The sequence below is a fragment of the Juglans regia genome, chromosome 14, assembly GCF_001411555.2.
Source record: "Juglans regia cultivar Chandler chromosome 14, Walnut 2.0, whole genome shotgun sequence".
Classification (NCBI taxonomy): domain Eukaryota; kingdom Viridiplantae; phylum Streptophyta; class Magnoliopsida; order Fagales; family Juglandaceae; genus Juglans; species Juglans regia.
Window position 1 is genome coordinate 3,128,802 of NC_049914.1, and position 22,257 is coordinate 3,151,058.

The window sequence follows — 22,257 nt, forward strand, 5'->3', positions numbered from 1 at the left end:
GGGGGCTGTTAAACGCCAAAAACCAGCCTATCCGTTCCAAAGAGGAACTAAAGTAGAATCCCTTCTAAATCCAAGGTGTTTATTATTAATATGTTCGAAAAGAAAACGAAAGGGAGAAGAAGCAAGAAAGACGGCAAGCGTCGTTAGGAAGAATAATTGCCTATGGAGACAAAACACAGCTGGATTTGTTGGAATAGTTACATAAACAAAATTCGGAGAAAAAACACCATCATTTTCCATATCAATAAATCACATGATCTTTAGTTACTTTGAAAGCCAATAGATGATGAGAAACAAGGTACAAGCGGCAATGACGGCTGACAAAATAAGAGTGTCTCTTGATCGCCGCCGTTTGATTGAACCTGCAAAAGATGTTACCATGATTAATACCATTTCGGCTTTAAAAGTTGGCGACCAATAATATCAAGAAAGCACACTGGGAGGTACCAAGAAGACCACGGATTATGGGAAATTTGTCACTTAGATGCTTCACTTTCCCTTGAACATCTCCAAACAAACCCTTTTGAGAGCCTAGGACCTGCCTCGTTGTTTGAGCCTGACTAATCACATCATCTATCTGCACAACAGTGAACCCAACATTGCAAATTTAGATGTTTATTTCTCATTAAAGCTTTCATTCAGAAAGGCACTATATTTCCAGAAGTCCAAATCCAATGGTATTTAAAGGACGATCGAGAGTTCAGCGATAGGTAAACGATATATTTAAAAAAAAAAAGAGGGAAAAAAAAGAGAGAATACAGTAGACCTGCAAATACAAAAACTGTAATGCAAGCATCCATACCGTGCAGATTTGAAGACGACAAGATAAGAAAATGGAGAGACAAGCTTGAATCATAGATTTTCCAAACTTAGTTTGATGGATTCAGATACTGAGGGATCGGTGGAATAATGCATCAACCTCTATACAGCTACTACAGAGAAGCCATAATATGGGTGTGAGAGAGGGAGAAAGGGGGAGAGAGAGAGAGAGAGAGAGAGAGAGAGCACTTCAATTTCAATCTATTCACACACAGAAACTCATGGTCTTCATGAAGTCTATGATAGACAATCAAAGCTACAATGTTTCACCTTCTTACAATTTGCTATGACTATCAACTTATGCTGATGCGAAGCAGGCCAGAAAAAAATCTGCTCTTGCTTATTCTGGGGGACACATGTCACACATCATGGAGAGTAGTGATCCAGGCCTCGGCCTCTCTCAATTATCTTCAACCAGTTCTGAGTCAGCACCATTTTTTCCCATTAATTACAAAACTAAAATCATCATTTTCGTGTAATCCAGCCCAGACAAGATTCTTAAACACAGGTTGGGGCCTTGGGGGAGAAGCCATTTCAGGTGCCAAATCCATGGTTAAAGTAATGACAGCAATAAGAAGGCAATCTTTCAACTGACTTAATTGTTTAACCGTGTTGTATTTATTTTATAGGTAACTTAAATGTTTCACCATGTGGACCGCTAACATCCTGAACTGTAAGGATTGAGTATTCTCCAGTTTCTTCAATTTCCCAAAAGCTTTTCCTCCTTATTAGTGTTTTCCAATACCAGTAGGGCAACATAGAATAACTTAATAAAAAAACCATAGAATAACTCTCTGCACTAACCAGAACCAAAGATATCTCATTTCTGTGGCCAGCACTTATCCTTTAGTTTTCTTAAGCCTAGAAGAACCTCCCTTCTAGGATAACAGACAGCCGACCAACTTTCTTTACATCCATTTTCCCTTGAATATTGACCTTCCATATAAAAGCTTTGAGTAGCTTATCACTTTGCCTCATAACCTTGTCAGGCAAAAGTACACAAATATGTTTCCATGCCAACAGCACTACCTGCACAAACTGCATTACGACCAGTTCCAGTTTTCCTTCTCCTTCCTCTTCGTCAAGATAAGAGGATAATCCTTTGCTACCTAAGTAAGGCTCACATCAACAGTTCATGTCTCAAAAGTGAAATCCAATGTCTTGTGGGGGAAATCTTCCATGAGAAAGTTCATTTTGCAGCTGACTATAAAACCACATAAAATAACTCAAATGTCATCTCACCTGTATCTTAATTATGAGATTTGGCTCACCCAAAAGACAGAATACTCAAGGTACTCTGAGTCGTCTTTGTAAACTTGAATACACTTCAGATATGAATGTCAGAAACTCTCAAACAAAAAAAGTATTCATAGCAGTTGGCAATGTGGAAAGTTATTAAAATCCAAGGATAAATACCTTCTAAAAATCCTTCTAATATCACGGACATAAGATTGGAGGAACCCACTCCAATGTGCTTCAAAAACTCCATGAGACCATTTCTCAGCCAAAATGAAGACACAAACCAGATTAACTTTTTGCAATCAGTTGCTGAAATTCTAAAGCCATTGGAATAGTAGTTGCAATAGTAACTCAATCGTTGTCCCTAGGATAATCTATTCAAACAAAGTGTAAAAAACTACTTGTTGAGCTAGATTGCTCCATCTAGAGCCATCTCAAAAATAAATTTCTATGACATCAAATGCTAGACATTCATTTAGCTTTTCCTAGTCATGCTTTTTAACTCGACCAAATGTCTGCAGAACAATCATCTGATCTTCACTCCATATAATTTAACCATCTCCATCTCGTGCGCGCACACACACACATTTACAGTTCATCACGTATTCCAATGGTCCCACGTCTAGATTTTAACAAATGATGCCATATATTACCCTATCCATTCATGTACTGCCAGTCAAAAACCTAAAAATCTCATTTCTCACATCACTTAAAAAATAAAAAAATAAATTGTGGCAAATGCATATTGATATGAGGAAATTTCTTCAAAAAGCGTACGACGTGTAATATCACTATAAAATAGAATCTACTTAAGCTTACATGAGCAATACTTCCATGGATGGCTGCTCTCTCCCGTAGTAACTGCATCCTTGGGGACCCAGAGGCCTGCATGAAGTAGAGTAAAACAAACCTTTGAGAAACAACACAATGACCAAAATAAATAGCAACAATTAAAGAAAAACAGAAATAGTTGATGATACAAGATAAGGAAGAGCTTTTAACCAGACCTACCTTATACTCACTAATATCATCCCTGACTGAACTCAGAAGCTCTGCATGCTCCTTCATTGAGTTTATGTTTCCCTTGATTCTTCTAAATTCCTAAAAGAGAAAAACACCATTTCTTCATGGGACAGATGAATGTTGAGTATCACAAGTAATATTACACCGATAAGGTTCTGTATAAATGTCACACACACACAAAAATAGAAAAAAGGTCACTGTGTAAATGTTGAAGCCACATGACTGAGCTAGCAGTAAAACACAAACCACTTTTCCTGTTTCCCCATGAAAGAGGATATTTGTTAAGAAGGTTTCCGAAATTTTTCAGTTGGAAAGTAAAATTGAGCTGGACTATTGACGTTCTTCAAAATATTATAAAATTTTTTATTTTAAAAAAAAGTGACATTTCCAGAAGACAACATAAATCAGATAGTTTTTTTAAGACAACTGTAAACCTTACTAAACTGAGTACAATTGATAAAAGTAAAATGCAAGGGGGTAAAAAGAAGTTAATGACAGAAAATAAACCTGGGTAAACTCATGTAGAATATCTCTATGCCTTGCAAGCTTCTGAGTTACAGAAGTTGCTGGTGCAGCAGATGCAGCACATCGACTCATTGCATCATTTATATCCAATAGCTTCTCAAGCAAGGATTGGATTTCCATTTCCATGGACTTCCATGATCTGCTGGACCCAACAGAGGGGGACCCAGAATCTACATATCCTGATTTCAAAATATAGATCCTCATAAGGGAGGCCCACTGACCAAGGTATTATGCATTTAAATTTGAAGATGATAAACCATTATGTGGAGTGCCATTTTCAAAATCATCTGTTAGTTTTTTGTAGCACCGGAATGTAAAGCACCATTTCTTCTAAAAGCATACAATTTGCACATGGATATTTTGACAGCAGAATGTGATGCACAAAAATAGAAAGACAAGTATTTTCTATTTCTATCTGTATGCATATTAACTTGGGTTTTGGAACGCTATTCATTTTGGGTTCATAATCTTCTCCATAATGCTTAAGAGCTTGGGGGGATATACCTGAATAAAGTGCCACTTTCTAAATCACGAGTCTACTGAGTCGATTGAATTCATGCCATTAGAAAAGTGGTCGAAATGCCATATGCCCTATAGTGGTTTCCAGTTCTCAAACGATATAACCCGACGAAGAAACCCCACCCCCCCCAAACAACCCGGGGCCCAAGCATACTGTAAAAATTCGACTCCTTAGACCGGTACCATGTAATTAGGTTAGGACACTGGGAGAACAGGAATGAATGGCTCTTAAGCACTGATTTGCGTATTCGATACTTAAGCACTGATTCAACACAATGTTGGCAAAACTACATGAGCCCTACAAACTCTAGTCTCCAGGAATACCCAGTTGAATACTTTGAATTTTGACTCAAAGGTTTTTTAGGATGCAGCCAACCACAAGAGTCTCCCCATCTTCTTGGATCAATATAAAAAATTACGCATTTACAATGCCATGATTTCCCATTTACCATTGAATTCCATCCCTTTCACAGTTTCGCCTCTTTTTTTAACAGATCGGTAGCATAAGTTCCAAAAGAACAAATATAATGATGGTTCATAAAATTTGGAACTCGAGGACCACAAATTTCCCAAATCCAACAGGGACACATCAATCCCAACGCCAGAGATATTCCGATTACAGAGAGTAGCTAATGGTAACCAAAATGAAATGCAGGAAACGAAGAAGAAACAGCGAAATCAAACAGAGAGAGAGAGAGAGAGAGAGAGCAAGGAGAGAAGGGTACCTCCTTGGGTGAACCTAGCGCCAAGTTTAGCATAGGATGAGAGCTTGACATCGAGATCACCCTCGATCTTCCGAGCCTCCCTCCTGAGTTCCTCCCAACCCGACTCCTGCAACTCCAGATTCGGATCCGTCATCTGGAGATCTCCCGATTGTGTCCGCCCTCCTAGTCTGGTTCTATCGAATTTCTGCTAGTTTTCTTCTGATCCGAGGGTGGCTATTGGTTCAGTTATTTCAGTTTTCACTCTGCTGCTGCTGCTTCTCTACACTGCTTTTGTTCTTCCGTCTTTGTTCTGAATTGGATCGTCTGCTCTACTCGGATAGTAGACCTGTACGAACGTGGATCTCCTGCTCTCTTCAAGAAATGGGGACCCACCTCGGGCCTACCCTTGGCCAAGCTGGACGACGTTGCAACCATGCGATTAAAATCATTTTCTCTGTATTCTTTTGGTATTTGATACAAACAAAAAAACAAAATACAATTCTCAGAAAATTAAAAAAAAAAACAACAAAAAGAATTTTCAAAATGCTAAATGTAATCGTATTGGAGAATAACTTTAGATATTATCATATAATTGTAACTATTATCTCATTGTATTGATTTGATATTATCAAAGTTTGGATTTTTTTTTTTATCATATGTTTGGATCAACTCTTATAATCTTAATTATCCATATTTATTTACCTTTTTTTTTTAAAAAAAGAATGTGTAGAACTTATTGTTTGCACACCATATAATTACAAATATTATTTTTTGATAAATAATAATACAAATAAAATAAAAATAAGATAAGAGAATAATATATAATATTTTTCAAAAGAAAGTTGTTACAAAAAACTCTTCTATAGTTCTATTGGGGGGGAATCACAGCTGGGCTTAAGGAAATAGAACTGGCTGTAAAGCACCTTGAATTCACTACGGCCCAGCTTCATATCAGAGTTGGTCAGTCGTTTGGGTTGCACATTAATGAGCCGAAAGACAGGTCCAAAGAATCCACCACCTGCTTTTTGTAATCAAGTGCTCACGTGAATACGATTTATATATATTGAATCGGCAATCCGGGTTATAAATCCGGTACCCGAGTCTCATAGTCGTTCCGGATAAAAGTGGGTGCATGGGTTTCGACCCAGATAAAATTCGGATCGAAAATCGTAATCCGGTTACTCGAATTCCAGACCCGGATGAAAAAAAAAAAAAAAAAACCTTGACCCAGATTATAAGAGTCTTACCTGAAAATGAAGTTCCAACTTCCAAGTCATTTTTCACACCTTAAACATCACGATCCAGTAGTACTCTCATAAATATATATATATATATATCATTTAAATACAAAGATTGCTTAACCGAATCATATTTTCTTAATTATCGAATCATATTTTCTTAATTATTTCGGCTTGAACTGCATGCATATATATATATATATATATATATATATATACACGCAAAGTCTGACCAAATTAACCAGCTAGAGAGATAGGTAGGTTCTAACTCGTGGAGCGCATACTTCAAAAGCCAATCACTAGCCCCAATTATATTATAAGCACAAGTGTATCAGGAATAGAAGAAAAAAAAAGGTATATCTTTTGAGTTTTTGACTGGCCAGCAATGGGCATGCACTACTATAAAATCTTCTTCTAGATAGCTTGACACGTGACCAAAACTTATAAAGTCCAAACTCATCATGTTAATAGGATATGCATGTATATAATTAGATAAATCAGGGAGAAAATTACATTATAATTTGCATCTTCTTAAATATAAATAATAGTACTACATGAGTGCAGGTCGGCCATATCTATTTCTATTATATAAGTGCCTATCTAACTGCTACAGTGTGTTTTCTTGTTTCTCCCGTTAAAGTTTCTTGTTTCTCGTTAACTCCGTTAACTTTTACCCAACACTTCTATCCCTCTGTCTGGCCAGTGTGTACATTTTTGCCCCCTGAGTTCTTTATATTTTGTTCGTCTGACCGAGGGTGTTTTGGTCTTTTTAGTGAAGGTGCATCAGAGAGTAGCAGCTAATTTCCTGTGCATCTTCTATTTCCTCCTCTCTCTCAACTCAAACCCTCTCTCTCTTTTGTTTCCACTTCTATTTAATGTGTTTAGCGCCGGATAGCAGTTCTTCTTCAAGGAGCAAGAGCTCTCTGTCAATTTCTCCGCTGTCGGTATGTAGTCACCATAAGGAAGATCTATCGACGTACACGGCTATATGAAATTTGGAAAATACATAGCATACAAGGTATTAATTAAATAAATTCCACAATGCATTAAAAGAGGTAAAATCTGGAAAAGATACAAGCTTTCAACTACAAAGGCTTAGTTTTGCATCACAACCACAATCCAACAAAAGGAAATCAAGGTTAGGGCTTATACCTTTGGTGGATCTCTTCCCAAAACATAAAACACAGAATAGGAAAGGTAGATTTGGCTTGGGGAACTAGAGAGCACACAAAATCCTTGGCTTGCTATTTTTCTCTTGAGAAGAAGAAATGATAAATGCTTGGGCTTAATTGGAAGGAGAACGGAACCTGGGAGAGAAAGAGAAGTGTCGTACGAATAGCCTTGAGGACTTGAGAGAAATTTTTCCTTTTCCTTGCCTTGGAGCCGACGGGTTGGAGGGGGTAAACTTTTGAGACTCCTTCCAAAATGGATGATGATGATTAAATTTGGGAAGATATTTCCCTTACTTAACAAATCAATGGCTAGGATTGAAGGAGTTTTATACTTAAAATAAATAAAATAGTAAAACTAAGGGTAATGTTGTAAAATCATATAATGATACCCTTCCCTCATTTTAATAAGTCCCATTTAAATAAAATTATAATCATCTTAAAATAAAATAATTAAAAATATTTATTTTAAAATGCATAAAAAAATATTTCATTTAAAGAATTAATAAAAAATGAAGTAAAATAACATTATTTATATTGAAAGAAAGAAATTGAACTGCATTGCATTAAGATCTCGACACACGAACTCTCTTCTATAGTTCTATAGTAAAGGATGTAACATGATTAAAACAATAAATTCTAGGTACTTAATGTACAAATTAATATGTACTTGTGACGTGTTGCCTGATCACAACATATATGCATCTTCCACAACTTAATTTACACGACGATCATAAAGAGGTGTCATGCATTGCATGGTCTGCCACAAACCAACCAGCCAGTATTTTGAACTAATTTTTTGTTAAACTTGTATTAAACAAATTTAGCAAAATAATTAATTTGTAAAATTTGTATTAAACTATGGCATAGTTTGAATTAATCCTTTTGTTTTCTAATCTATCCAGACATGCAATTATTATACTTTACTAACATATCATTATCCAAAGATATTTGTTAGATAATTTATTAATCATTTTTCTTTTATAAAAAATCATATAATTTTTGTAAAAAATCTAAACTAGGCAAACGTCCCTTGGACGTTGCTCTATGACTAGTATATATATATATATATATATATATATATATATTAATTATAATAACTTAGGTCTATAAAATATGGAAAATGATTCTCTTACAACAATCCTCCTACATCTATTTTATAACTCAACGTGAAATTGATGGTAGTTTTGTAAATTTGAGAATTTTTTTTTTTAACACAGTGGCATGATTTATATGTAGAGTAATGCTACATATAGTCATGGAATGTAAAAATATCATGTAGTCGTTTTGAAAAAAAGTGAGGTCTACTCATAAAAAAGTAATTTCCTTTCATGTGGGTCTCATATTTATTTACTTTTTTCAAAGCGACTGCACGACGCTTGCACACTCACGACTACAAGTATCATTTCTCTTGTACATATATTGGTTGATTATAAAATAAAGTGTAACAAAATTGTAAGTGTATCATTATTTATTTGAAACTAAGAAGTATATACGTAGTACTCTTGGAAACTAATTAAGCTAAAGAAATCCTGGCTATTGAAAAAAAAAAATATATATATATATATATATATATATTTGCTACAAATTAAAATAATGACAAAAAATATTCAAAATTCATGAACTGATAATGATCGTGACATGATGATGACGATGATCCGCTGCTAGCTCTTACAAAATAGGAGAAGTTGTATATAAAGTACTCATTGGTACGTATAATACGTACATATGTTCAAAAGTGAAGCTTCTAATTAATTGCCATAAGTTCTAATTTAATTATTCATGTTACGTACGGGCCGGCCGGGTTCTAGATGATCTTCTCTCATTCTCGACTTAATTTCAAATGCAAGCAACGACTTGCATATATATTATATATCCAATGTTGAAACTTCCAAACCACTACATTAATAATGGACCCTTTTTAGTTTATATATAAGTTAATTAATTATGGAGTGTTATATTTAACAATTTCTTAAAAATCTAATTTAACATTTCATGTGCTGTATCAATTGCTTCTGCCTAAAAATCCAAATTTGATGTGGACTTGGGAAAAGCATGAAAAGTATTATCTAAATCAGCTAGCATGCATTAGTTTATATTTATGCATTATTTTCCTTTGGATATTATACTTTGAAATTAAAAAGCGGTCAAGATTCAAGCGTTTTGTCCGATTAGTCAAGCTGAGAGGAGAAATAATAAGCCTGTTTTGATTTCAAAACTAAAATTCAAAATTTTGAAAACCTTACATCTCATTATTACAATTTTTTTGAATTTTTAGACAAAATTAAATAAATAATTCAACTTTTTCAAATCCTAAAATAAAAATAATATTAAAAAATATATTTTAATAATATTTTATTCAACTTTTTAATTTTAATCTCGACTCATCTAATCTCATATTTGAAAACAAACGATACAAAATTTGTTATTTATAAGAGTTATTAAAACATGTTCTTATTTTTTTAAGCAAACGATATTATATATATATATATATATATCAATAATTACAAAAGAGAGGGCCGTATCCTAAAAAAAAAATCAAAGTAAGAAAAATAATATTTACAGTCGTGTAGTGCTCAAACGCTACGTAATCTTTTTTTAAAAAGTGAGTAAATACAGAACTCACATAAAAAAAATAATAATTTTTTAATAGCAGATCCATTATTTTTCAAAATGACCGCGCGGAATTAGCATACTTTACGACTGTATATAGCATTACTCATAAAATAATATTAGATATTGTTCTAGAGTTTGCAAGCCTCATGCACTCTATTTCAAAAAAAGTTTAGTCCACAATTAAAAAAATAAGACTTATTTTTCATGTGTAGCTCATATTTACACTTTTTTTAAAAGAAATGTATGAAAATTACACATCATAAACCTGCAAATTAATATCATTTCTCAAAATAATAAAAAAAAAATGGAAAATTGAGCAAAAGATCAGTTGATGTGTGAATACACGATCCAAAGAAAATAGATATCAAGTTCTGTAATGTACGTTGGATAGAAAACAGCCAAGGACATGCTTTTCATCCTGCATGTCCCACCTAAACATATATGAAGCTAGAATCGAATTGATAATCTTCCTTTCACGCCAATTTTTCAAAGTGTACAAATGTTTTTCTTCTGTTCAAAAGACAATTGTAATTAAATATGAGTACTGAAGAATCTCGATAGCCCATATATATGGACAAAGAAGAAAGAGTTAGAAACATCTTATTAATTGTTTGGATGTTTGTGTTTCTTTACAAAATATTATAGCTGTTGATGTCGTGTTGTGCAGGCCATTCCGTACATCTTGTACGTGACAAAACAATGCACATATATAAAGAAAAGTCCTAGCTAGCTGTCTCCCTCTAGATCATCTGGTCCAATGGACTGCTTTTTCTTCGATCTTTAAAAAAAAAAAGAAAAAAGCAAATTAACGTTCTGTATTCCAAAGCAACTAATTAAGTAAAATACGAATATATATATATCAACGGCCAGCAACACCAAGAATATATCTACTTCTCCAATACGAGGATCATAGACACTTGCTAATTGAAACATAAAAGATAAATGATTTGTACAGTCATTGAAGGTATAAGCTGTCTCGTACATTTTAAAAGTAATGACATTTTTAAAATATACTATATTACTTATTTTTTTTACTTTGATATATTTTTTTAATTAAAAAAAAAAGAGAGAGAATGATATTACTTATAACACCCATAATGTAACATGTTTAATGTCTCAAAAAGAAAAAACAATGTTTAATATTGTTAATGTGACAGACATGATATCAAAGATTAACATTATGCGAGTCTCGGCATGGATCTCAAATAACATAAAGTATGGAAACGTTCAAATTCCCAATATATAGACATAACTAGGAACTTACGATTAATCCCTCTTTTTTCTTTATTCAAATTCCTTCAGTCTTTGAAATTCATGTCGTTTTTACATTCTCAAAATCAGAATTGGTCTCTGACATTGAAAAAAAACGCATATTATATCAAATAGTCACATTAGTCGCTATTAAAACTTTGAAAAAAAAGTTGGCCTAGTGCTCAAGTACTGTTTCAATCGTTTGTTAATGAATAATGGAAACAACATCAATTATCTTAAAAGTTATTTTATTTTTAAATCGATATATAGAACGTACCATCTACGTCATTTAAATTTATAAGATTTTAATTTTAAAATTTATTTTTTAAATCAAATTATAATATATAATCATTTTATTAAATATGTAGATGATATAATTTTTAAAAACTTACGCCAACCAAAAATTGATTAAATAATATGAAGGTCCGAAAAAAAAAAAGGGAAAGGAAAACTCTAGAAAATAGTTACTTCAAAGAAAGTATTGTCCTGATTTTTCTAAAATTGATTACATTTTGATTTTTGGAAGTCGTTTGGACCGAAGGGCACAAAGTTTAATTAGGGTCAGACAAGAAAGAGAGACTGAGAGAGCCTACCGGCTACCGACGACGGTGCCTCAAGGCCCACCGCTTTAGAGAAAATCGTACGAGTTACGCTAACTGTAACTGATTGGTTCACGTGGCGCAACCGATACCCACCATTTTCGGAAATGTCAGAGCCGTTTAACTCCAGATGGCGCCACTAGAGTACGCTCCCCCGTACATCGTACGGAGAATGAAGGTTCGACGTCCTTTCTTGGCCGTAACGGTCAATGCCACGCCACGATCTTTTCTTGGCAACAGAGAAACTACTGTGTATCTGAGGTGGACCAAAGACGTGTCCGCATGATAATTTATACTGAATCAAACACGTGGCAGTCAGGGAACAGAAGTAGACAATCAATTACTCAAGTCAAAAAGACCATTTATACTATTTTACAGGGAAAAAAAATAAAAAATTAAGTGCATCTGTTCAAAGTTCTGATTCCCAATTTATTTATTGAATGGTATTATTTAAAAATTTTTATACTACATATTATTTATATTACATAATTTAATTTGTAAATTTAAGTTTTAAAATTTATATTTAAAATTAAATTATATTACTGATGTGTGATTTTTTTTTTCAAATGATAGATGATACGTGGTTGATATGCGGTGTAAAAGTTTTCAAATATAATCATTCTTATTGATTTATCAAAATTAAAACTATTTATAATAATTAAGATGGAGGGTAAACTGTGTTATCTTTTACATAATTAATCAACCATGATAAATTATAATTATATAAGCAAATCAAACTTTATTTGATCTCCTAAATAAACAAATATTATTATATATCCTGAACCAAAACCAATTCCACTAATATTTGCTTAGATTGGTGAAACTTTTCAAATCAAAAGTTTGTCCGTCTTAGATACCACTATTGTAAGATTTGGAAAAAAATCTACTGATAAAGAATCGTCAAAATACTAACTTTTAGTCATCGTTGATCAAGTAGAATTGATTATTTTTGAATTGTGAACCCTCATAAATTTCTATATGAAAAGTATTAGCTAGGAGTTTTCAACCTATCTTTATTTGTGTTAATGAATATGACTGATGAAGAATCACAATCATTTATATATATAGGTCAAGATCCTTATTTATAACTTTCTATCTGTTACTTTTTTCTATCAAAAAATGTAACTGATCGTTCTCAAATGAGTAATATCTTTATTTTAATTACCTAGAGTTTAATATCAATAGAGAATTATCTTTTAAAAATAAATAAATATATAATATATTTAAAAAGGCGTGGCATGTAAGCCACCTTTAAGTCTCCCACAAGGATACATGTTCTTTCATTCTCCCACTTAACTTATGTGATAGTCATTTAAAATCATATCGATAACTAAAATTGAATATGGCCACAATTAAAACTACTCAAACAATGAAATAAATATTTTATTCCATCATGTTCTTATAGACAAAAAAATATACTTTTGAGATAAAAGAAATGGGAAGGTCACGCATTGATTAAACTTTTCACATCCAATAATTATATAACTTATTAAATTTATAAGCATGTTTGTCGATATACTTAATGAGAATTATATTTGCTATTTTAATATGTGTATGTCACTCGCACTCTCTTTGAAAGAAAATGATAAATATAAAATCTACATAAAAAAATATTATTTTAATAATAAATCCTAATTATTTTTTCACATGAAATATTGCTTATTGCTTGCACACTATATGATTGTATTTAACATTATTCATATTCAATCTATTAGTGATGTAAAATTATTTTACAATAATTATCATAAAAAATATGGATACTTAAATTTCTTCTATAATTATAACTGGTCGTACAATATATGATATTACACATGACCTGGTATATAGGAAATGTAACTCTTTAATGATGCAAGCCTTGGAACTGAAAGTGAGGAAATTTGGGCCAATGTCTACGTATTGAGTATTTTTATTAGTACGTTTACATTGAGCCTTTTTCAATTTTCACTTATGCTATTGTACCAAGCTAAAAACATTAAAAAGAAACTGGATTTGAAGTCTATTTTTTTTATTAAGATTTCGTTTGCTTTTACAACTATTTTCGTCTTTTATCATATAATTATTATAATTTTCTTAAATTTATATATAAAATAAAATAAATAATTCAATTTTTTCAAATCTTAAAATAAAATTAATATTAAAAAGATATATTTTAATAATATTTTATTTAACTTTCATATTATTTCATCTCATCTTATCTGTAAAAACAAACGAGATTTAATAGTTTTGTTTTACTATTTTTTTTTAATATAGTACCATTAGATTTTAGAAATTGAACCAAATTAAGTTAAAAAATACTATGAAGGAGGGAGGAAAAATGAAGAGCAAAAATAACAAGGAGCTTCGGATGAAATGAGTTGGGCCCCAAGTGCGAAGTAGAACCAGCATTTGAAGCTGCTGGGAAGGAACATGCAGATGTGGTCGTTGCCGCGTGGCGGGCTCCATTAGCAGGATAATAAAATTGTCACGTAGACTCGTACCGCGCATGCATCATCCATGGTGGGTAAACCAGAGACTTGGTCCTTTTGTGTTTAGTCTTTACTCTTTCAAGGTACTTGCGTTTGTCTTGGTATTCTAAAGGCGCGTGCGTGTCCCATTCTACCAATTTCTACTGCGACACAACGTACGTGGTTGGGTTTCTTTTTTATTTATTTGAGCGTGACCTTAATAGCACATTATCATTTACGAATACATAGATCTTAGAAAAGACTTTCATCGTGGAAGGTTACAATTCTACAAAATAGGATATGAATATTAAATAATCATATCCTTCGATCTATATCATGTAAATTTAAAGAAAAATTATATTTATTATTTCTACTCATCAAATTTTTTTATTTTTTATTTTATTTTATTTTTATATATGATATATAGATGATGAATAAAAGAATTTAATAAATTTAAGAAGAATAAAATAAAAATAAAAATAAAAAATAATAATAATAATAAAATATATATATATATATATAATATAATATATGAAGAGGATGAATAATAAAAATTCAAATTAAATAGTATTTATTGCAGGCCAAACTCTCTGGTCAACGTGGGTGAAGACATATTCTTGCTTTTGTTGCCTTCTAGTTCTAGTAGCTGTCGGCAAGGATAGATTAATGAGCCTGACTCTGCCATTCCAGACATGCAGTATTCCACACATCCAAAGTCAAACTCCGAAATCACCCACCAATTTCCGCCCTCAACTCAAGAGACTACCTGCCGAATCAGACGATAATCAATTCACTATTATTTGTATCTCTTTTATCTTTCATTCTTCGGTGTTTTTATGTACACATTAAATAATTAGCAAATAATTGAATTAATAAATAATTTTTTTAATCATTAAGAGAAATATATATAATAATTAAAATGAGTTGATATATAATATTTCCCAATACTTATATTTACCTGTTTAATCTATTAATTAACACGTAAAATGAGAATATAAAATCATAGTTTTTAAAAACTATTTCTTAAATTACACACAAATATATATATATGTATATATATATATATTATATGGAAATACGCATTCATATACGCGTTCCAATCGCACGCACCGTTTAAACCTCGCCGCAGCCAGTTATGATCTGACCGTTCCTTCATCTGACTCTTGACTTCCTCGCTCCTACGCTCGCTATATAACACTCGTTTTTCTTCCCAAATTAAAACGGCGAACGTACCTCACAGACGTACTGGTTTCTCATCCTCCTATTCCTTCCTACCTTTCAGGCCTTTTTTTTTTTTTTTTTCCGAGTCTTCAAGGTTTTCCACTTAACACCCATCGCCGAAAGAATACTAGTACTATAATTTCCACCATCAAAATTAAAGCCACTACCAGGGAGGTTTTTATTTTCGGATGAAAGAATCTTGCCGGAGTAGAGTTATCCAGGATGTCAAATATACCAACATCACTCTCTGAAATCTGCCTCACTCTCTCCCGTCTCACCATGTCCGTCGCCGACCCATGGCCTTTTTCTTGAACCCCGTCGACGGCTAGAGAAACACTTCTCCTTCAGAAAAACAAAACAGAACAGAACCAAACACCCATTTCATTATATTCACCGTCACCCAGAGCGAGTACGTACGATGAGAAAGTTCAGAGGCTTCAAGCTCGGGAAACACCTGGTCCAGGCCTCTAAATGGATCGTTCATAAATCCCGGATCCGACCTAAATACCACCGTCTGAACCCGCCTCCGCCCCCAGCAACGTCGAGTAAACCCAAACTGAAGCACATCTCCAAACTCATCACCTGGGGCCGGCGGTTAACTTGCGGGGCGAAGACTCTGTGTTGTAGCAGACCCGGTTCGAGTTATATACCCGTAGGGCTTGACCCGGTCCAAGAGAAGGAGGTGACGGTGCCGAAGGGGCACCTGGCGGTCTACGTTGGCCAGGAAGACGGCGACTTTCGCAGGGTTTTAGTTCCTGTGATTTACTTCAACCATCCTCTGTTTGGTGAGCTTCTGAGGGAGGCCGAGGAGGAGTACGGATTTCAGCACGAGGGTGGGATTACGATCCCGTGCCGGATGGCGGAGTTCGAGAGGGTCCAGACTCGTATAGCCGCCGGCTGCGGTGGTGCCCGGCGGCTGACCTGGAAGCGCCACCATTGAAAGAGAGTTAGCGAGATAGATTGTGCGGTGGTTGAACTGAGTTATGATGACGACGATAAAAGATTCCAAATTGATTGTGAAGATGATGTTTTTGAATTTTGTTTGTTACGGTACTAGTGCTTCGCTTCTTTCGATCTTTAGACTTTGTCTTTTATTTTTTTTTCGAAAGAACGATCTTTAGACTTTCTTTGTTTCTTTTTTAATCTTTTTCATACGTGGTGTGATGAACTATACTTTTTTTTGTAACTGCGTGACGGACTGGATTTTAGATGTAAGTAAATACATGATTTTTTCCCTATATTGTTTTTGTTTCTTTTGTTCTTTTTCTCTAGAAATTATAGACATTTATATGACTAGCAAAATATATTGTGCGTATGCGCATAACACTATTAAATTGATAATTATAAAGTATTTGCCTATTGATTAGTTAAAACTAATTATTTTAATTTAAGTGGTCGAATGTGGATCACCACCAATATAATAGACTTTCAACTACTAATTACAACGATTTTTGAGTAATACTACATACAATATGGAGTGCGCAAGTGACACAATCGTTTTGAAAAAGAGTGGAGTTTACTATTAAATTTTTTTCATATAAGTCCGATATTTACTCAATTTTTTAAAGAGATTGTCCAACACTTGTACATTCCATGATTATAAATATAATTTTTCATGATTTTTATCAGCTTTAGTCATCGGCCTAATGGGTACCAGTATCAAGATTTTTCAATTTTGAGTGGAAGGAGGGATGAATTAGTGATATATAAAGTAGTAGGTCATATAATTTGTATTTGCACAGACACAAAAAAATTATATAAAAGTAAACTCACAAATTAATGTGGTTTCATTAATTCGTTGGATCTACTTTAAGGTAAAAATAAAGTTACAATCTAATCATGTACCATATCAAATCACATCACTTTATTAGTTTATTTTGTATAATTTCTTTGTGACTAAAGTATTATAAATCAAGGTGGAGTATGTTTGATAAAGTAATTAAATTTGATGGAGTCTAGTCAAATTGTACGTGTATATATATATATCTTCCGGATCTACTCCTGATTGATTTAAATGACATGCAGGGAGGAATCATTTAAGCTGAAATGTTAGAAATGTCCACATAGGAGTTGCTGTTGTTGTCACCTTGATGAAAACATCAATACCCGATATTTCAATTCCTCAACCATAAAAGGAACAACGCAATTCTATAGCAAATAAATAAATATATATATATATATATATATATATATATATATATATAAACAAACAAACATAGTACTACGTACTGTCTTTTTTTTTTCCCTCTTAAATAATAACATTATTGTGTATGAAGTTAAGGAATATTGGAAACCAACTAATTAAATAGTTGTCGATTAAAATTAATGATCTCTCGATATTTAGTATATTAATTTAAAAGCAATAACACCAAATGTAATCACAATATCGACCACATATTAATTTAAAGAAAATCTTGTCCTTCTTGATCGCGCGTGTAATATACCATGCATATTTTGATATTTTTTTCTTTCTGATGTCCTACTTTTCTTTCATGTTGTCCATAGGAGTCCCTATCATCCATGATGGTGGTGGCAGTAGTGGAGAATATATTATAAATCTGTAATGATCTTAGGGTACTTGATGTGTGGCAAATTGAAGTTGGTGGGGGCGAAAATTAGACAATCTTTTTTCCTATGAAAAAAAATGGGTCGATTAGTCAGTCGGAATGGGTGTGCCATTTAAAGTTGTATGGACCCAAGTTCTCCGCTCTCAAGCCTGATCAGCCTAAATCGAAGCACATCATTCAATGTATAAGAAACGCGACATAATTAATTAAGTACTCTTCCTCTCCCACAACTTGTTTATAACGACCAATTGCATGGTCCTGCAAGAATAATGATCGGAAAACTCGAATAATTTTGCCGGAAAGCGTTGGTTGAAGGGTTCACATGAGTAGTCAAGCCTATTATTAATGAAGGGTTTTTTTCCCCTCCTCTTTTTAAGTGTATTTTACCGATCGATTGGCAAACATTATAATAATAAGCTAGCTTTGTCATATATAGTAGGAACTGTATATATAAATGAAAATAACTCTGCCGGTCGAAATTAAGCTGATCATGAATAATTACTTGATCCATACGATGATCTTAGAAATTAATTTTTCTAGCATTTGGGGGAAATATTAGGATGTGGCCGGGTCGTAATCAAGTTGCAATCACGTACAATATATGCGTGTAATAAATTGCCATAATGAAGCCAGGCATTAGTGGTAGCTAGACTTGACCTTTTGAAATGGTCCAGGCCATGCATGCAGGCCGCACTGATAATTATTTGCCTATCGTTTTTAGTAATTTATAATATATGCAAATGTTGATCTTTGCATAAAATATTTCTCAAATTATACATGATATATATATATATATATATATATAGAGAGAGAGAGAGAGAGAGAGAGAGAGGTCTGTTTTGGTTAATTTTTCCCAATTAAACGTTCATAATTTTGTCACGTAAATATACGCAACGTTGACATGTATTAAAGCTATTTTTAGGTCTGGTTTGAAAAATAGTCGGGAGCGGACATCATGGGTCGCCTCGGATCACAACTTGGAGGACAGGGCGCGCGGAGCCACGGGCCGGTCGCTACTTGATGATTCAAATTTCAACTCGCTTAAAATGGTAAAATCCGAATCATCAGAAGACACTGACGTACATTTTCTCCAGGCCGTCAGATTTTTCTTTAATAAATACGTGCCGGACAGCTTGTTTCAAAAGCTTGATTGTATTATTGCCGTTGTCTATATCATCTTCCCCAGTAGCTTTACATGCAACCCTTCAAATTATCAACTACTTGAACTTCGATCTTTTTCCACTGATTCCACATCATGATCAAGTTGTTGCTTTGTTGTACGAGGCCAGGTCACCATAACCTTCCCGATCAAAACTTTGTTCCCAAACTTGGTTCTTAATATCGCTTTTATCTTGTTTTGGGCGGCGGGGGGCTTAATTCCATTCCTTATTTTCGGCAGAAGTAACTGCTTTATAATATATATATATATATATAAATATATATATATATATTTATTGATTTAATTTCTGTACGTGTTTGCTTTGGAACACTAACGTTCAAACCAGGTGTTTCTTTCTTTTGATTTATGACACCTTAAGATGTTCTTGTTTTTCCAAAGCGAAAGCCATCTCGTCATTTTATGGGTTGTACGTACGAGAGCATTTGCCCTACTTCCAATTAGCATATAGATACTGATCTCGCCTTTTACTTTAGGTATAAAGGAAGCTGGCATCAACCAAAACCTGTTGAATAGCTTTGTCTACAACCGCCTTGCAATTCAAATCATCCAAGGCCATATTGATTTCCTGGCCAAAGTTAAAAGTAGTCATGTTGAGGTTGATAATCTTTATGACTAAAACTCGGGAGAAAGTAGAATGCATATATAGAAAAGATGCTGCTACTATATGAATACATGGGGTCCATGAAGACAAACTATAGCTGGGGCCTTTTCTTAATAGGAAATGCTCCGCTATAGATTTCAAGAAAAACCAAAAAGCAACCGGCCACTACTCTCTCGGCTCTCTCACAATCACCACCAAAGCAGAACAAAAACAAAAGAAGGCAGGCGAGATTAAGAAAAAAAAGAAAACAACTGAAAAAATGTTGAGAAGGCTTCAGTTATACTCAACTCGCCAAACCATCTTGGCTCTGAAACTTTCTTCTCTTTTCTTTCTCTTATTTTGTCTTAGTAGCCATGGATATCCCATCAACGTGTTCATCTATGCAGGCTGCTCTCAAGAAAAATCCCAACCCAATTCACCCTTTGAAGGAAACCTCAACTCTTTTCTAACATCGGTTGTCAGCTCGTCTTCTCAAGTGTCTTACAACAGCTTCGCTGTAGGAAATGGAAGTTCTACCTCCCCGGAAGGCACCATATATGGCTTATACCAGTGCAGGGGAGATTTGAAGATTTTTGACTGTTCGAAATGCATTGAAAGTGCAGCTAATCAAATAGGATTAGTCTGCCCATATTCTTATGGCGCTTCTTTGCAACTCGAGGGCTGCTACGTAAGGTATGAGCATGTTGATTTCTTGGGGAAACTTGACACAAGTCTTACGCATACTAAGTGCAGTAAAAGTGTAAGCGATGATGTTGAGTTCTTTAGGCGTAGAGATGATGTTCTTGCTGACTTGCAAGGGGCAATTGGCTTTCGAGTCAGCAGTTCAGGATTAGTACAAGGTTTTGCACAGTGTGCGGGGGATTTGAACCCCACTGATTGCGCTTCTTGCCTTGCGGATGCTGTTGGAAAGTTGAAGAATGTATGTGGATCAGCTGCTGCAGCCGACGTGTTTTTGGCGCAGTGTTATGCTCGGTACTGGGCATCTGGCTACTATAATTCTGCTTCAGGTAATACTCATTTCTCCCAAAATAATAATAATAATAATAATAAAATAAAGATCGAAGTTTTTGCATGCTGTCTTTTATATTAATTAGAGCCACGAATTAGGTCATTCCAAGCCTTTGGCATCATTACTAATTAGTTTAGTGCAAATTAGCATACTGACCACTTTAGTTCTTTAATTTCTTTCTTTACTGGAGAGAGGGAGACATGATCTTTATTTTTTGAAATCCAATCGTCAAAATGTAATCTTTCTAAAAGTAAAGAATTAAGGGGCACTAGTACTCAGGCCAGCTGCTGCTTTTGGCGACCTCCATTCTAAGTGCCACCGATCCCCCCCATGCCAGCTTTCATCTTTATGCTTTAAACAATATCTTCAATATTTTTCTTTTTGTTTCAATCAAAGTAATCCATTCTTTTGGTTGCAAAAGGCCGTGTAATTCTATTATTAGACTATCATGATTTGCGATTCCCTCTTAATTCACACAATTTGCGACAAAGCTTATTCAAATTTTCAAATGATGGAAGAAAAAGATCATGATAAGCTGCATGCGATTCCAAGACAATCATTCCAACCCAATTAGTACTTAAAGATAATATATATATATATATATAAATATATATATATATTCTTCCAATCTTCCTGATCAGATTCTCGCGAGTGCTTATGGAATGGATCAAACAAAATATATAAAAAATGGTTAGAAAGAAAGCTTAATTTATGGAACATGAGTCATGATATATAGTGGCTGCCGTGACTAATCTTCTATAATCTCTTAATTATGTATGGTACTAATTCCCACTACCTTTTGCATTGAGCACCTCTGTAGATTCCTCTAACGAGGATCAAGTGGGAAAAACAGTGGCAATTATTGTTGGGGTACTAGCAGGTGTAGCCGTTCTGATCGTTCTTCTCTCAATTTGCCGAAGAACAATGGGTAATTAAATTTTCTTATTACATGTGTTACTTACAATTATCAGTTTAATTATTCATGAAAGCACGGTAATGATCAACAAATATTCTGACGTACAGGTTAAGGAAATATATAGAAGATGAGCTTAATTCCTTTGATCCGTTACAAGTAGAAGCTGGTCATGGTTTAAAAGGTTTGCAAATGTTTGTTCTGATACTCTTGTAACAGCTTATAAGTCAATATTGTACTTTTTCTCGCAATTTTCATACAAAATTGTTTTGCACAAAAGATGGTAGATGTTATATGTATCTGTCAATAATTTGGCATTCCTCATATTGCTCATTCTAGACAGAAACACAAATATTCTGATAAGTTTGTTAAACCTCATACCAAGAAAAGAAGTAGTAGCCCTGATGACTTTTATAAAAAAAACCTTATAATTTTTACAAGAAAAAACATTTTGGTAAGAAAAAGAGTTTTCAAAATACTTCGCAAGGAAAATATTTTAATTGTAGCAAATCTAGGCATTTTACTGATATATGTACCAAAAAGCTCAATAAGTTTAAAAGCAAGCTTAATCAGTTAAACATTAATGATAATGATCAATATGATTTGTTTCGACTTTTAGA

At 33.7% G+C, this 22,257-nt stretch overlaps 3 protein-coding genes across 3 annotated transcripts; 2 read left to right on the plus strand and 1 right to left on the minus strand.

Annotated features, from left to right (window-relative positions):
* Nucleotides 1-118: 118 nt before the first annotated feature.
* Nucleotides 119-5,221, minus strand: LOC109015689 (Golgi SNAP receptor complex member 1-2). The gene is made up of 6 exons (XM_018998160.2): nt 4,851-5,221; nt 3,589-3,785; nt 3,070-3,159; nt 2,878-2,943; nt 448-577; nt 119-362 (listed from the first exon to the last, which is right to left on the minus strand). Exons 1-6 carry the CDS (start codon nt 4,981-4,983, stop codon nt 265-267), a joined length of 714 nt encoding a protein of 237 aa, XP_018853705.1. The 5' UTR covers nt 4,984-5,221; the 3' UTR covers nt 119-264.
* A 10,148-nt stretch (nt 5,222-15,369) lies between these two features.
* On the plus strand, nt 15,370-16,620 carry LOC109015678 (auxin-responsive protein SAUR36-like). Its single transcript, XM_018998148.2, has one exon. It carries the CDS (start codon nt 15,786-15,788, stop codon nt 16,305-16,307), a length of 522 nt encoding a protein of 173 aa, XP_018853693.1. The 5' UTR covers nt 15,370-15,785; the 3' UTR covers nt 16,308-16,620.
* Nucleotides 16,621-19,916: 3,296 nt separating this feature from the next.
* LOC109014923 (plasmodesmata-located protein 8) lies at nt 19,917-21,901 on the plus strand. Its single transcript, XM_018997412.2, has 3 exons — nt 19,917-20,722; nt 21,545-21,652; nt 21,748-21,901. Exons 1-3 carry the CDS (start codon nt 19,975-19,977, stop codon nt 21,750-21,752), a joined length of 861 nt encoding a protein of 286 aa, XP_018852957.1. The 5' UTR covers nt 19,917-19,974; the 3' UTR covers nt 21,753-21,901.
* The last annotated feature ends 356 nt before the right edge of the window (nt 21,902-22,257 follow it).

Bases quoted from the DNA above. Each gene is read 5' to 3' on its own strand.
- LOC109015678 (XM_018998148.2), top strand. From the start codon at position 15,786: ATGAGAAAGTTCAGAGGCTTCAAGCTCGGGAAACACCTGGTCCAGGCC.
- LOC109014923 (XM_018997412.2), top strand. From the start codon at position 19,975: ATGTTGAGAAGGCTTCAGTTATACTCAACTCGCCAAACCATCTTGGCT. The intron at 20,723-21,544 runs GTAATACTCATT...GCACCTCTGTAG, and splicing joins CTACTATAATTCTGCTTCAG to ATTCCTCTAACGAGGATCAA.
- LOC109015689 (XM_018998160.2), bottom strand. From the start codon at position 4,983: ATGACGGATCCGAATCTGGAGTTGCAGGAGTCGGGTTGGGAGGAACTC. The intron at 3,786-4,850 runs GTACCCTTCTCT...TTTTGAAATCAG, and splicing joins CGCTAGGTTCACCCAAGGAG to GATATGTAGATTCTGGGTCC. The intron at 578-2,877 runs GTAAGCTTAAGT...ACTGTTGTGCAG, and splicing joins TCCATGGAAGTATTGCTCAT to ATAGATGATGTGATTAGTCA.